General features: G+C 36.5%; 1 protein-coding gene across 42 annotated transcripts in view; it reads right to left on the bottom strand.

The window, feature by feature from the left end:
- The window catches only part of LOC125660393 (basic salivary proline-rich protein 1-like), a 57206-nt gene that overhangs the window by 21656 nt on the left and 18605 nt on the right, over positions 1–16945 (bottom strand). For 19 of the 42 annotated variants that reach the window (XM_048892202.2, XM_056149566.1, XM_056149574.1 and 16 more), the window contains 9 exons: positions 12649–12712; positions 9651–9812; positions 9198–9260; positions 8983–9080; positions 7784–7822; positions 2460–2555; positions 2133–2252; positions 1009–1071; positions 637–810 (listed from right to left, as the gene is read on the bottom strand). In XM_048892202.2, the coding sequence (XP_048748159.2) occupies positions 637–810; positions 1009–1071; positions 2133–2252; positions 2460–2555; positions 7784–7822; positions 8983–9080; positions 9198–9260; positions 9651–9812; positions 12649–12712 (879 nt within the window). Of the gene's footprint in view, positions 1–636; positions 811–1008; positions 1072–2132; positions 2253–2459; positions 2556–7783; positions 7823–8982; positions 9081–9197; positions 9261–9650; positions 9813–10583; positions 10904–12648; positions 12713–16945 lie in introns of those variants that run through there. The other 23 variants (XM_056149570.1, XM_056149575.1, XM_056149572.1 and 20 more) reach the window with 7 other exon arrangements.

The raw sequence follows: 16945 nt of genomic DNA, 5'->3' as shown, positions 1-16945 counted from the left end.
CAACATTGCTCACCCGAGTCACCTTGGCTCATATCTAAAGATTTTTCCTATTCGCATGTAAAACTTTGATCCCTATTGTGGCCCAAAACCTACTCCCTGGGTCCATGATTTTTTTTTTTTTTTTACAAAAAATTGAATCTGCACTATGTCATGAAGCTTTCATGTAAATGTAAACTTCCCAGGCCAGTGATTTTTAAGAAAAAGATTTTTAATGAGTTTCCCTATATATTTGTATATAAAGTTTTGATCCCCTACTGTGGCTCCATCTTACCCCCGGGGACTATGATGTTTACAAACTTCAATCTGCACTATGTCAGGAAGCTTTCATGTAAATTTCAGCTCTTCTGGCCCAGTTGTTCTTGAGAAGAAGATTTTTAAATGACCCCACCCTATTTTTGCATTTTTGTGATTATCTCCCCTTTGAAGGGGGCATGACCCTTCATTTGAACAAACTTGAAAGCCCTTCACCCAAGGATGCTTTTGGCCAAGTTTGGTTATAATTAGCCCAGTGGTTCTGGAGAAGAAGTCGAAAATGTAAAAAGTTTACAGACGGACAGACGACGGACAACAGGCGATCAGAAAAGCTCACTTGAGCTTTCAGCTCAGGTGAGCTAAAAATTAGAAGAGTCCTCATACCGAGCTCGAGTCATCGCTATCCTGAGGTTCTGATGGTAAGGGCTGTGGTTGCCTCTTTTTGTTTTTTCCTTGGCCAGCACGAGGAGGAGGAGGAGCCGGAATGTCAGGTTCTGACACCGTCCTGTTTAGGCTTGGTGGGTCTTTCTGGGTTTTAGGAAGTGGGGGCATTTTAGCCTGGTAAATAAGTTTGAAAATGATGACACTATAAAGTCCATCCAGAAGCTGATACATAAATTTTTATGAACCTTCATAAAAATTAATAAAATGCACGCAATTTAGGAAAAAATAAAGAGTAGTTCTAAATGTATTCTTAAATCGGCTACTGCACATGAAATGATTTTTATTGGAATAGAAATTAGCTGCATGGCGTACCCGTGATCTGTCCGGTACAGGAGCGGGAACCGGGTTAGATTCATCTGGGTCTTCATAAAAATCCTGAAAAAAGACCTCTCTATGAATGAGATGCAAAATGCTTTACGAAAAAGTCACTGTTCAAATAATTTATCAAATAAAACCATAATTTCTATTTATTGTAGTCTAAAATTACATGTATATAGAAGACTATTAGCATACATATACAGTGATATACCGATTTAAAAAACTGCATACTAGTACAATGTCATATTTATTTGACGCCATGAGAAATACTTCTTAATAATTGCTTTATTGATGTAAATGCTGGGTCATTGATCAAAGTATCACAACCACTATTGATAATTACAGTCATTAACAGCTAAAGGTCACCAACATTTTCCACATCTCATGCCCCCCCCCCCCCCCCCCCCCCCCCCCCCCCCAGCACCAATGATTGCCTGACAACGCCTTCCTATGGAGGCAATTCAGTCTCCAAAAACTGTCTAAGAATGTTGTTCCACTCTAACTGCAGAGCTCGGGCCAATTGTTGCAGTCAGTTTGAAGATGTGGTTGTCTGAAAATGTTGTTCCACTCTAACTGCAGAGCTCCGGCCAATTGTTGCAGTCAGTTTGAAGATGTGTTTGTCTTTGGAGGACGCGCTTATCTAGTTCGTCCTCTGTATGTTCCATAGGGTTCAGTGATGTGGATGGCCAAGGAAGAGCCCGGATATTGCCGTTGCAGAATATTACATGTTACACGAGTGGTATGTGGTCTGGCGTTGTTATGCTGGAATACTGCTCATAATCAAGGGGGAGAGTTGGATGGGTGAAGATCTTTAACATTTCTGTTCCTTCGTTTAAAAATGCCCAAAATTATAAATGAAAGCCAGTCTCTCGGATATGACTTTATAACAAGGCTTTGGTAGGTGTTGGCATGATAAAGAGAAAAACCTTTATATCCATGGCCTTCGGCGCTATGCATAACCCTGTCAAAATTTGTGGAACTTCGTCTATATGTAGTGAAGTCTCATTATGAGTGAAAAAAAATCTCGAACGGGACGTTTAACAAGTACTAGAATTACACTTATATAAGAAATATCAATATTACTTCATAAACACAACTCTTTCTACATTACAAGGTACCTCGGGCATATCCTGTGGCATGGGAGGAGGTTCAGCGGGTTTAGGAGGAGGTCGCCGTCCGCCTCGACTGGGGGGAGGTGCAGGTATATTGTCTGTTTCATCGGGGTCTTCATATGTTGGCTGAAATACATTTTATTCAAGCGAAATTATGACTTTATCCGAGTTTTGTCTTTTAAAAATAACTCCAAAATCATCTCCATTATATTCGGACCAACAGGGATATTCAACATGGATTGAAGCAGAAAACATCACAAAGGGAAAAAGTGCATCAATGACCTAGTCTCAATGAATCGTTGATAAATCGGATGTTAATATAATTGAGCTTACCTGATCATCAATGACTTGTGGAGGTTTAACAGGGGGACGGGATTTTGGAAGTTTGGGGGCAGGGGAGGACACCTCCTCAGGAACCTCATAATCTGGCTGAAAGTTTAAGCATGAAGCAAATATAGCTTGGATATATCTACATTTCATCCATGATTTCTTCTCAAAAGATATTTATACTCACGGAAAATTAATGTTTTGAAATCAAGTGTAAAAAAAAAAAAAAGAAAAAAAAAAAGGAAATTGTATGTTTTAATGTATTATACCCGAGACATTTTATGGTATGTGTGTATTTCATTATTATTTTAATACTCCCTGAAACTGATGTTTATTCTTATCTAGCATATTTATGGTATCTTGTGTTTTCATGTTTTATATGTACAATGAGGATAGGTACAGCTTTTAATGTTTTATTTATTTTCTATGTATTATGTGTATAACATTCTCTTGTAAGGTATATATGCATTGTAAAGCACCTTTGAGCGTACATAGTGTATGAAAAGGGTGCTATATAAATATGGTATTATTATTATTTATTATTATTAAGTGTAGATATGACAATCCGATTCGCAAATCCATATATTTGCAAATTTACATTCGTTTAGATCATTTCAAGTACTAGAATTATTTTTTTTAGGTAGTACGAAGTTCATGTTTAAAATTAATACAATGTACATGTATGTATGTATGTATGTATGTATATGTATAAAATATCTTATACCACTCAGACACGATATATTTTTGGCGTGTTTACTAGCAAATCACTTTCAATAAGTTATGCCTGCGTTGTCTTCACTTCGACAAGTCTTGTACTCCGCAAAAAATCAAAAAGGGGGCGGGGGTAAGTTTTTGTTTACACAGGTTAAATATTCAAGTAAAAGTTAGTTTAAAGCAGATTTTTCAATTTACAAGTTAATTCTGAACACAATTCGACAGTTTCTTATGTTTAGCACATTTCATTTTGTTTTAGATATGCTTTTTTCAATTAAGCAGTCTAAATGTAAACAAAAACAAGGCCGGTACAAAACAAAGAATTGTGAGTGCTGTATCTCATTTGTAACTCAAAAACTAATATTCAAATTCTGGTTGACCAGTAGAAATACTTTAATTAAGCATTGTAAAAAATAAAAATGGAAAAATAAAATTTGTTAAAATAACAAGGTTTAGTTTCGACGATATTATGGAGAAAACTTTTTAGGAAGTACATTCCACCAAATTGAATAAATGGATGGTGGAGGGGGAAGGGGTTTCAGTCGTATTTAATGTTTAGTTCTGCTAAAATCATACAAGAATTTCGGGGGTCATATATACCTAGAAATAAAAGTAAGGTGAAAGCATGTGATATAAATGCTTTCAGGCACGTAGCATGTTTTTTTTTTCAAAAAGAGGGGGGGGGGGGGTTTGACCTTATCAGAGTCTGAAATTTCAAAGAAACAAATAAAAAAAACCAAACAAATAAAACAAGAGGTACTGTGAGCAATGCTCACTAAGAATATCCCCCGCTTACCCCAATCTCCCAAAGGGTGTTGGTAATAGGTATAAACTACCTCTTTTCTGAGTGTAAAAAACAAATGGCATGACAAACCGAACCATATTGCTACTTCGATGTCCAGTGCGCTTGACCTTTGACCTTTTGACCCCAAAATCGATAGGGAACATCTTCATCCCATGGGTAGTCCATATATATGATATGGTGACTGTAGGTGGAAAGGATAATGCTTTAGAGCCCGGAAACCATTGCGTCTACAGACGGACGGACGGACGGACAGACAGACGGACAACTCGATTCCAGTATACCCCCCCCCCACAACTTGTTGCGGGGGGTATAAAAAAAAAACCAAAGTTTAAATCCTAAATCGTAAGGGGGGGGGGGGGGGGGGGCAAAAGATTGATCGGTTCCTTAAATTCTACAATTCCAATATTATTTTAATAAATGGAGGTAGTCTATTGGTCAAGCTTTGCTAGTAAAAATAATCAACTATGCATGTACAGAAAAAGTATGTTGTCAGAAGAAAAAAACTGGGCAATCGCACCCCTCCATCCCCACCCCTATTGCTACATGCTTGATAATTATTCATGTTTACATTTGAGTAAGTTGATTTACACTAACAATGATTTTTAAAAGATTGAATTACACGTGAGTAAACATATTTCAACAAAAACATTGCATAAGAGATATGGGTCCGAATTAATTAACATAACTCGGTCATTGGCAACTGATGTACATAGTGTAAAATGATTAAAAGTTAATAATTACATGCTTTCTTTGCATATGTAATTCCTGAAAGAATTGATGATATTCTAAAGACACCCTTACCCTGATTTAAAGATGTTGAGGAATGCGAAAAATCACACAAGAGACACATACAATGTAAATATAATCAATGTCTAAAAGCATTGTACAGTAATACCATTTGTTAGTACATTACTCTATTCCTTAACTGGCACTTTCTTACAATCGGATATTTCTTATGATGACGCAATGAATTGAGGACCCAACCAAACTCTGCGAGAGATCGTTTTAGCATGGACCGCAACGTGTTATGCAGGAGAAAATATTTACATTCTAAGACTCTTCTTTTGAAATTTACATTGCTTTCATCATGCAATGTTCGTTGCAATCTAGTTCGATCCGGTTTTCTAGTACCACCCTGTCTGCAAAATCATTACCAAATATGGAGTGTCATCAAGGTCAAAGGGTGCATTGGCTGTTCCATTTAACGGAACAAATAGGTCAACCATATGATACAATATATTTTAGATCTTACTTCTAGTTGATATTTTAATACATAAAAATCGCTGAAACGCATCAAAGATGCGTATGGCCGAGATGCAGTTTGGAAAATTATGCACGCTTGCATTCACGAAGTAAAAACATGCACGTATTTAATATAGTTTATAAGTATGAAGCTTTGAATGGCCCCAATAGGTATTTAAGTGTGATAATGACCTTGACCTTTGGATTTCAAAAACAACATGAATCTTGAAAGACATCAAGATTTGAAGTCTGATAAACATACACCAGCAAGTACATGTATAAAAGTTAGAGGCAAGCTCAAATCTACAGTATATAGTGAAAAAGAGATCTTGACTTTTAATCTTTTGACCTCAAAATAAATAGGAACCTTCCTCTCTTGCCAGTTGGATGTGATCATGTTATGCAAGTCTCACAAAGATGCACCAAAAAGTATGTAAGTTAGAGACTGGACAAGCTAATTGTGGACGCCGCCCGCCCGCCCGGCGGGACACCCATCCTTTGCCAATTTAAATGCCGAGATTTGCTATGCAACTCGGCTAAAAATATAAATATAAGCAATAAAATGTCAAACCGCGTTAACAAGCCGTTCATGCAATTTTTTTGCTGCAATGATTGCTACCTTCGTCTCCCGATGAAACAACAAAGAAAGATATTTTATTGTTTAAATAACTTGCGATGCATGAGAAATGACTTAAGTTTGATATCGACGCATATAATGTTCCCCGCATATATCGCATATACATGCTGGGTTGGTTGAGATTCCATCATTTCCTCTACATGCTACTCTACAAAACGATCCGCGAATCTTCCTTGTACTTTTGAATAAAAACAATATTCACAGTGCTGAAGATGTGTATTTTAGTAAGAAACTTTGCTCAAGTTAAAAGAAGTCTCAGTCCCCCAACGCCACAGGATTTTCACACACACCCTAAGTCACACGGGGTTTCAGTCAAATACTCAGCTTATCATGATTTTGTGCTGGTTTCTCCAGACGAATATTGAGTTCCTATTCAAAGAAAATGTTTCTGGTCGAAAAAACTTGGACTTTATGCAGTAGGAATGAAGATTTATCATCAAATACACCGATAAATATACCCGGGACCTACCTTACTTATATATTGTCGAAGTGTTTGAGCATTTACAAAGAGTTCTAGACTCCCCATTTACTAGTGCTAGCTTGTCAATAATCATTGCCTTCCGTGCTATACTATTGGCTATCTAGATTTATCGTAATTAAACACAATCAGTCTTTGAATACTTATCGACCTACTTTCTTCGCTTGGAATACAGATATCCCGCGCTACACCAATCACGGTCCCCGCATGTGGCATTGTACACGGAGCAACTTTTAAACTAAGTATGAGCTTCTAATGTATTGTATACATGCACGGAGCAACTTTTAAACCAAGTATGAGCTTCTAATGTCAAGGAGTCTCAGTCCCCCAACATTTTGTTTCTCCAGAAAGTTATGACCCTGTGATTAATCAGTGAACTCGACTTTGGTTAAATGGCAATGATTCAGGGTCAAGAAGTTTAACCAAGTAGGAGTTTCAAATGTTTCTCCATTACAGAGTTAAACACGAATTTTTCCCCCTTCTTTTATTAGTCAAAAATTACATTGGTTCAAGATTACGACACACTCTAGCTGTAAGGAACATTTGTGACAAGTATAAGATTGCAATGTCTTCCATTGTGCACGTTTTAGCCCAGACACACGTGGAATAAAAGAATAGACAGACAGAAATAAATTGTGTTTTCTATACATCGTCCAATATTAACTTGGATAACCAGTTTGTTAATCAATAAAGAAAATATTTACGTATAATATATTTTCAGTATATGAGCCATGATTAACTCTACCACGGGACTTGATTCCCTAACGAAGGGCTCACGTGATTAGTTCTACCACGGGACTCGATTCCCTAACGAAGGGCTCACGTGATTAGTTCTACCACGGGACTCGATTCCCTAACGAAGGGCTCACGTTTCACTGTTTTTGTTGAAGTCTCCATGTTCAGCATAACTATGCAATCAGTGACTGCTGCATGTTCAAGTGTGAAGAAAATATTAATTATTTTTAGAGATGCTGTATCTGGTAATGTTTTGACCCCATCCATAGAATCACGCGGGACATTAAAATTATAGTGAGAGTGAGATAACCGACCTACAAAAGCAAGCATTCAACACTACAAGAATGTTTATTGCAGCACTGTTGTCTGTAAGCTACTGCCGCATGTACATGTATAAGCAATGTATAGTACCTGCACATATGTACTTTACAGTGTACATAATGTATATGTTACCCAGCAAAACTTTAAGATCATTAAAATAAAGACATTGTGGTGAAGAATGCAACATAATAGGACCGAGTTTATTTGACACTAAACATGCTGAACATCACAAATATCAAAGAGTAAGATTTAAAGCTAGTATAGCATGCTTAGATTTTTTCTTAGGCAGATTGCAGTGCACATAAAGGATTGGTTAAAGGAAATCTTAAGAACCGGTAAAATGCTGAGGCTATAAAATCTTCAAACAGAAGTGAAGCAAAAAGGTCACTACATCAAACCTGATTCAGTAAAGGGTCATCTGTTTCTATATAAGAAGGCTGTAAAAGATACCGTGTATAGCAATTCATATTTCTACAATCAGATACAAGAATATGGCACAAGACTAAAGTAATAATACACAGGACTATAGTAATAATACACTTTTAAATCGTAGTTACTCTTTTCCCCTAAATTCAATGTGATCTTTTTTTTTAATTTCATCAATATGTGCCGCATACTTGCATAGATTTCAAGCAATAAAATCGATCGATATGCACAATTTTAAATTTTCAACAACAACAATCTAATTAAGTGATCCATCATATACTACTAAAGCAAACTATGGACATACATGTAATTCTGATTACAGCCCGTAAACAAATCATGCATCTCATGTTGGAAATGTGTAATATTCAAGCAACGAAAGTAAACAAGTAAACATCATATGAAATGCAGATTGATTCTACATGTATTTGGAATATTGAAACAAAATATTTGAAAATAATCGTAACTAAACAACGAACGAAGTAAACAAACAAGTTCATTCAAAACAGTCAAGACACACTATCTGAAGCGGAAATATAATCATGCTTAAGGACGATTCGTGCGACACAATTCAACTAGGACAGTGAGAAGTGGCAAATGAGACCATTACAACACAAATTAAATGAGAGGTAATAACGTCCTATTTAGATCTATACCTTACATCACAAATCAGATGAGAGGAATCAACGTCTTATTTAGATTGATTGTATATTATTTAACGTCCCTCTCGAGAACATTTCCCTCATATGGAGACGTCACCATTGCCGGTGAAGGGCTGCAAAATTTAGGCATATGCTCGGCGCTTGTGGCCATTGAGCAGGGAGGGGTCTTTATCGTGCCACACCTGCTGTGACACGGGGCCTCGGTTTTTGCGGTCTCATCCGAAGGACCGCCCCATTTAGTCGCCTTTTACGACAAGTATGGGGTACTGAGGACCTATTCGAACCCGGGTCCCCACGAGATTCTTAATTCGATCTACACCTTACAGCATAAATTAAATGAGAGGTATCCACGTCTTTTGAGAGGTTTAGAGCTACACCTTCCTAACAAGGTATAACATGATTGTGTACATCAAATATTGTTGAATATCGTTTTAGAATAACGAAATGATTCTGAACCTGAAAAAGGACCTGCTAATAGGAATATTTGATGTATGACGAATTTGAAATCTTACTTGGTCCTCAGGCTCTGGGAGAGGTGCTGGTCCTCTGCCATGTCTCCCCCCTCTGGGAGGTAGCGGCGAATGGGGGATTTGTGGAGGGGGACGATCGCCTAATGCAAATTTCATACATATTTGCTAGATCATTCAAGATTACAAAATACCTAATATATTAAGTAGAATCTTTATAAGAATTGCTGGTATTTTGAATGTCTCTGTTACACACGTACCTCCCTTTCCTGGTCTGGCGGGTCTAGGTGGAATGGCAGGCTCTGGAGGCTGTTGATGTCGTTCTGTAAAGAGCAAGAGACAGTGACTCTGTGTTAATGGACACAAACATCGACCATGAGTGTGAACGCAATATTGTGGCATTAAAATACACAAGCGTTAAGCCGAAAGCATTGAAAGGAAAACGGCCTTCTAGTATATGTACCAATCTGGGTACAGACACACAAATGTATAAATACATGTATCAATCATGTACAACTTTCATCTATACCATCTTCACACCAACAAAACAATACAATCTTTGTATGACAAAAATAAATCATAATGCTTTACTGTTGCTATTTTTGTGTACAGACGTATATTTTACAGGGAGTCATCTTGTAGCCGTTCTACTTGTAAGTGTTATATTTGTAAGGTGTTGAGGTGTGTTTGCTGTGTTACAGTTCAGTTAGTACCTTGTCGTTGCTGACTTTGGTTTACTCTATTTCTCTGTTCTAGAGCGTGCCTTAAGGAATCGGCGATAGAGTGACCATTCTTGCTGTGTCCTACACTACTTTCCTCTTCGCTTTGTTCAGGGCTATAGTTAGCATAGTCCTCCTGGGGCTCGGGTGGTTCCACTATTTAGACAAGGACGTGAGCATTGTGTGCTATCATGTTAATTTGACTGTTAGTAAATTCTACACATGTGCATGCTTGGAACTTGGGATGCCCAGAACTGGATGTAAAACACCCATGCGTGTTACATCGTTTTTCTACGTTCAACAAGTAACATTCATTTATGAGTATTACCAACATTGTACGTTCATGAATATAAGAAGAATCAATGCTCGTTTAATAAAATGGCCATAGATCATGTATGATAGATTTGGATTGATCACCCTAACTGGCAAACTATGGTGGAACAATTTTTATTTATCTTAATCTCCTAGAATATTGGTACCAGTCATAAACTGTTTCCTATTTAATCCCCAGATACATGAGAAATCTCAGTTTACTTGACGTTATCAAACATAGTTACCTTGTATAAATGTATATTATTTACCCCTATGGCAACATACAAAAATGTAGTTGTGGTCAGTGTAAACGTACACGGTATTATATATAATAAGCACACGTGGATTACAAAACCGTTGGTTGTACAGGTATCTATGAGAAGCAGTGGGGGACAAACTGCTGGTGGTCGCCATTCCTCTCTTGGGAAAAATATTGTTTTTTCATAAAGATAAATAACTTCTCATTTTAATAAAGAGTTTCGAGATTCTACGTGTACTGACACCGTTATCAAAACTATCTTTACTTTTATCTCGCGACAAGTTGTCGTTGTTTGTGGAAACGACACGGCAACCAAAGAGTAAAACATTCCGGAACGGAATCGGCCTGTAACTTACCAAGAATAGGAGAGGATATGGACACTTTCCTCCCCTTTCTAGAATACACTCTAGTGGGTCTTTTCTCAGTAGGAGAGTGTCCAGACGAATGATTTCGGAATATTCCACGAAGTGTCATGGTTCCTCTAAAGAACAATTTCACACGGTTTTCGGGTGGTAAACTAGAACTTCGACGATGTTCGGTTTTAGTTAATCCTCGTTTTACAAACATTTTCAGTCGGCCTTTTTTGGCTGGGTCCTTCGATCTAATTTCGACAACAGTGTCATCACTTTGAAAAGACGTTGTACACGTACTCATTGAACCAGCCACCATTTATCAACTATGAAAAGGAAAATGCAATCACTTATGTGATACTAATCCAATCAAAATTTGACCCTACATATTTGACACTGGAAACTTTCAAACTATCCCGTCTGCTCTAAAACATTAGGTTGAGTTGATTGTTGACAAATTGATCAAAATGGCCCACTACTGTGTTCAGTGCCTGTGTACGCAAGCCGGCATTATGACTCTGAGTCATTCACTTTTTCTACGTACTCTAAATAAGAGAGAAGTACAGAGTTGATGGATGATCTTATGTTTAAAATATAACACGCCTCATTGATTCTTCATCATCCTTAAACCTTGATATACCTACATGTAACATTGATTACTATACGTGGTGCAATTATGAGCAAAATTATCGCAAGTTCCCTCCAGCTTTATCACAACATACCTTACAGGCTCATTATACCTTTATTTCTACCTGGTATGAAATTAGAATTACTTTATATATATGTTTCACAAACTGAAAGACGAGAGATAAAAATATAGGATGAATAAAAATCCCAATTATGAATAGGTTCATTTTATCCCTTGGTCATAAACGAAAACAATGAGTGACTAAGAATCAGAAGGCGATTACCAGTGTGTAAAGTCGATGGCAGTTAGAGCATTCCATGACCTATATAAATATCTCCAAAACGGAAGCAACTCTTGTTAATACGAATATATTTACAGGGTTTGTCCATGCAATATACATTATTTATATGTTTATGTTCATTGACTTTAGATGTTTGGTTTTTCATTGTTCGTGCTGTCAAAAACAAAGTTGTGAACAAATCGTGAAAGTGCACCACATAAACATGCAAGAATTTAAATATGAAAATCCATAAAAATAAACAACTAATAAAAAAGATAATGCAAATATTATAATGGAGAAACATTCTGTTTCACCAAATATGGACATCAGTCATTTCATTCAGAATTCGCCATTTAACTTGTTTACTAGTTATCCTACTTGTACAATCCCCACCTAAGATTGTGTTAATGCCATTTTTCTCTCTCTTATAGGATAATGGAAAAAGAAAATCCAGTAAATCATAAAGTACAAAATTCAATCTTAGGTGTACAAAGGGAATTTCAAAGTTCCCCAACAATGTCTACAGAAAATTATTGAATATATCATGATTTAAAAAATATTATTTTTTAAATATATATATTTGATGCTTAACAGTACTAATGGAATCCTAGATCTAACTCAGGTAAGGAGTGTGCAAGTTTTTATCATATTTTTTTTCAAGAGAATTTACCTCTGCTAGAAAGTAATCTCAAATAGTATAATTCCTTTAACAATATTAAATGAAGACTTGTAGACAGTATCAGAAATATGTGGATTGCATCATTATACTAGCATATAAAGCAAAACAAAACTGGTGACTAAATACCTCAAATAATTAAAAACATGAATCACATTCGTTGTAAATTAGTAATCAGAGATGCTTATCGATAAAAACGATGCCAAAATCATGCTAGCAAACTCAAAACTAAAAAAAACGTGCAAACAAAATATATTGTCACAGAAACTTCGTATTGATTTGTTATGTAGTCATCACAAACGACATTAATCATATATATACACAAAAAGTCTGGATCAGTTATGCAACATCAAAAATTACACAATTTTAATTATATGTATGTACAAGAACACAAATCAACACTGAAATCCGAAACTCGCGTTACACATAGTGTATGTCTGTAACAAAATTGCAATAATTAAAAAAAAAAATACTTTAGGTACTTTACCTGGAATTCTTGAATTTGGCTTCTTCAATAACTGGTTTTCCTGCTCGTTTATGTAATCTTCATCCTGTAGAAAAAGCATGTTTGTTATAAGTCATTCAATATATCATGCATTCAAAGAGTTATACCATCGCATTTGTCATGATATATCGACATTTCTTAAAACCGTCACTTTTACATGTATTTATTAGTCTTGCATGCACAGCCTGGTTCCTGTTTCATTGATACAAAATCTATATAAACTGTCACAATCTACAGTACATAAAGGACAAGACATAACGGATTCTGCTTACAAATTAAAGGTGTGTGAGTAATTTTATTTCATATCTTCAAAAAAAGTAAATCCCACTGGCCAGTCTGGTTACGACTTAGCTGCGATTTGTCAGGACGTGCGACAAGTGTTTGGTGACCATAGGAATTGTTTTGTGACTGAAATCACAGTAAGGTTTTCGATTACGGCTGCGAGTGGTTTCATCGCAGTAAAGTCACAAGGAAGTAATTTCTCCCGTCGTAAAACAGGCGCACGATCATCTGCAGAAGTGAAAATCAACTAACATAACTTGCTAAGTCTATCCCCTCTGCTTCAAATTTGGGGATTAAATGGCGCAAGCTTAAGTTTAAATCTTCTAATATGTCTAACATGCCTTTCTTGCTGGGGTCCGCCATTTTAAATAACCCAATTGGTGAGATTGATCACAGTTATTTTCACTTTTTCATTTATCACATTTTAAAAATTCTTTTGAATTATTTTCATCATCACTTATACTATCGCAATCGGCATTACTCATTATCTTTTTCGCAAATCATATTTTCAAATAAATAAATAAAACGAGCTCTAGGATATGCGAGGGGCTTGAGTAATCACCTCGTCATAATGAAATATTCACAGCACAATAAGGAAAATCTCCATTTGTTATAAAACCACCATCTTAATATAATGAAATAATACCATCTTTTATTGAAAAAGCTCCATCTTTCGAAAACACAGCAGTGTGAATGTAAAAAGCATCATCTTATAATGATAAAATCAAACCATGTACATGTATACGTAATAAGGTGTCACCATCCTAGTATATAAGAACCACAGCATATAACGAAAATGCATATACATGTAATTAAAACAAGCATTCTGAGAGTATTGCATGGCAATAAAGTCCCCTACCGGTTGCAAAAATTCTTGCACAGCAACAATATGTAAGTTATGGTAAAGAACCTGGATAGAAAAGGAATGGTTGGAAATCATCTACTGTTTTGGTACAAAAACTAGACCAGGAAAAAAGACTATAAGACTCTCTTATGAGTAGCCATGAAATATAAGGTGATTCCACCCGAGGGTTGCAAAAAAGCTGTGAAACCCGAGGCTTTGCCGAGGGTTTTACCGCTTTTTTGCAACCCCGAGGGTGGAATCACCTTAATATTTCATGGCAACTCATAAGAGAGTATTTTTCTCTCATATTTCTAGAGTTTTCCGTTTTCCTTGTGCCAAGCGACGCCATTTTGAGAATTTTCCAATTAATTAATTTTTCGCTGTACATCAAAAATAACACCAGAATTGAATTCTACGACCTTAATTTTGGCAACTACGTTGCCGACAAAAACTCGGCGACGAGTGTATAAGTGAATGATATTAGAGTTATTCCTCTTTGAATAAATCAATAATCAGGGTGATGCGTGACGTAACTCGACAGTCCATCAGCGCGAAACATTTTGACAGACCTAATCAGAATATGAATCCACAACTGCACATTTTTTTTCTTAGAGGAGCATTAATATTGATATTAATTGAGCAGTTATTTAATGACGAGTGTGTGAAGAGAGATTCCAAGTGGTTTTTGTTGGTGAATATGGGCATGGCTAGACTTTCGTTTTCCACGCGTGCAAGGACTCGAGTCTCATAGACATTGGAGGCACTTATTTCACCTGAGACACATATAGGGACAGTAGACGTTGACAGAGTGAATGTGGAGGTAGGCCTAGTACTAATAGACCGTGTGGGCTGGGTTTCTGTGAACTGGCATAATGCACCGAATGACATAGGTGTATGAGGAATTTGTGACTGTTGTTGAGTGTGCGGTAGTTGTTCAAGGAATGTGTAATTTTGTGTCCGGTCACATACACCTGGAGATTATCAGGGACATTACAATCTGTCATTTTTTGTACAAGAGCTTTGCAGACGCTAGTGTTCGTCAATCGTGGCGAGGCAAGTTACAAGCTAGTTGTGTATTGATTATGACGTCACGGGATATGTAAGATAAACGTCACGTGATATGAAAGATAGAAATATCTTACATACCTTTCTTTCATAGAATATCTGTATCTTACATACGTAGATATGAGAGAAAAATCTATCATTAGGTTTAGGTCTTTCACCAAGTCAATGAACCGTGAAATGTAGGTGGTCATGAATAATTTAGCTACATTGTTGTGTTACTATGCTAGAAGTTTTAATGAGTGTAGTATTTTTATATACAGAAAAGGGAAATTTGGATGTAAATTGATAATTTATGCTATTTTTCTAAGTCCAAGGGCAATAACTTATTGAAAAATCAAAGGACCGAGACGAAATTCTAACTTGATGACAAAGCAATGTACCAAATATGAAATGAATATCTGTAAGCACAACAACAAAATGTCCGGAAAACTGATAATTCATGTTATTTTTGTAAGTCAAAGGGTCATAACTTAGTGGAAAATCATTGGACCCAGATGATATTCGAACTTGACCTGTAACTTGTTATGGCAAAGCAATGTACCAAATTTCAATTGAATATCTGGAAACGCAACAACAAAATGTCCGCAAAACTGATAATTCATGCTATATTTCTAAGTCGAAGGGTCATAACTTTGTGAAATATCAACTGACCGAGTCGAAATTCAAACTTGATCTGTAACTTGTTATGACAAAGCAGTGTACCAAATATCAAATAGACCAGTAAGAAAGACTAATTTACAATTAGGTTTAAGTCTTTAACCAAGTCAATGAACTGTGAGATGTAGGTGATCATGAATAATTTAGCTACATTGCTGTATCATAATGCGAAAAGTTTTAATGAGTATAGTACTCTTATCTACGGAAATGAGAAACTTAGATGTAAACTAATGATTCATGCTATTTTTCTAAGTCCAAGGGCCATAACTAAGTGAAAAATCAACGGACCGAGACGAAATTTAAACTTGATCTGTAACTTACAAGTTATGGCAAAGTAATGTATCAAATATCAAATCAATATCTGCAAGACAAGAAAAAAAAGTGAGGAAAACCTTGGGGACTAACAAAACAAAAACAAAAAAACAACCCTCTCATGAAAGAACTACAGCATATGGTGAAAAAGCATAATCTTACGAAAGCACCACAACATACAGTATAACAAAAACACCACCTTTTCATGAAAGAACCACAGCATATAATGAAAAAACATCACCTTATTATGAAAAAACCACAGCATGTAATGAAAAAGCACCACCTTATCATGAAAGAACCACAGCATATAATGAAAAAGCACCACCTTATCATGAAAGAGCCACAGCATATAATGAAAAAGCACCACCTTAACATGAAAGAACCACAGCATGTAATGAAAAAGCACCACCTTATCATGAAAGAGCCACAGCATATAATGAAAAAGCACCACCTTATCATGAAAGAACACCATATTATCATGAAAGAACGACAGCATGTAATGCCAAGCACTATCTTAACAAGATTGCTACACGTAGCCATGTCCCCCACCGCAGCAAAAAAAAGTTGAAGCACAAAAGTCCCATAACTCCTGTAAAATTTGTCGAATCAAAATGGCGGCGCAATATGATCAACTACATATGGTGACTAACAATCCTACAAAATTTGAATGAAATCCGGTGAGCGGTTTCGGAGGAGTTGCGTCCACAAAGTGTTTCTATAGTGTAGCATATACAAATTCAACAAAGTTTCATAACTCCTGTAAAAATGGTTGAATCAAAATTCCGGCATATGATCAACTACACATGGTGACTAACAATCCTACTTAATATGAAAAAAATCTGTTGAGCGGTTTCTGAGGAGTTGCGTCCACAAATTGAAGTGGGACGGACGGACACCGGTATTTCTATGTCCCCTTCCGCGTTGCGGTGGGGGACAAAAAACATTCGCATAAGATTGTTAGGCCGTTCTTGGCACATTGATTTTAACTACGGATAACTCCGTTTACCTGATCAAGATATAGGGCTCATGGCGGATGTGACCGGTCGACAGGGGATGTTTACTCTTCCTAAGCACCTGATCCCACTTCTGGTATATCCAGGGGTCCGTGTTTGCCAAACT

This window comes from Ostrea edulis, chromosome 9, assembly GCF_947568905.1.
Source record: "Ostrea edulis chromosome 9, xbOstEdul1.1, whole genome shotgun sequence".
Taxonomy (NCBI): Eukaryota; Metazoa; Mollusca; class Bivalvia; order Ostreida; family Ostreidae; genus Ostrea; species Ostrea edulis.
Note: the sequence above shows the minus strand (reverse complement) of the source record. Positions and strands in the feature narration are given on the sequence as shown.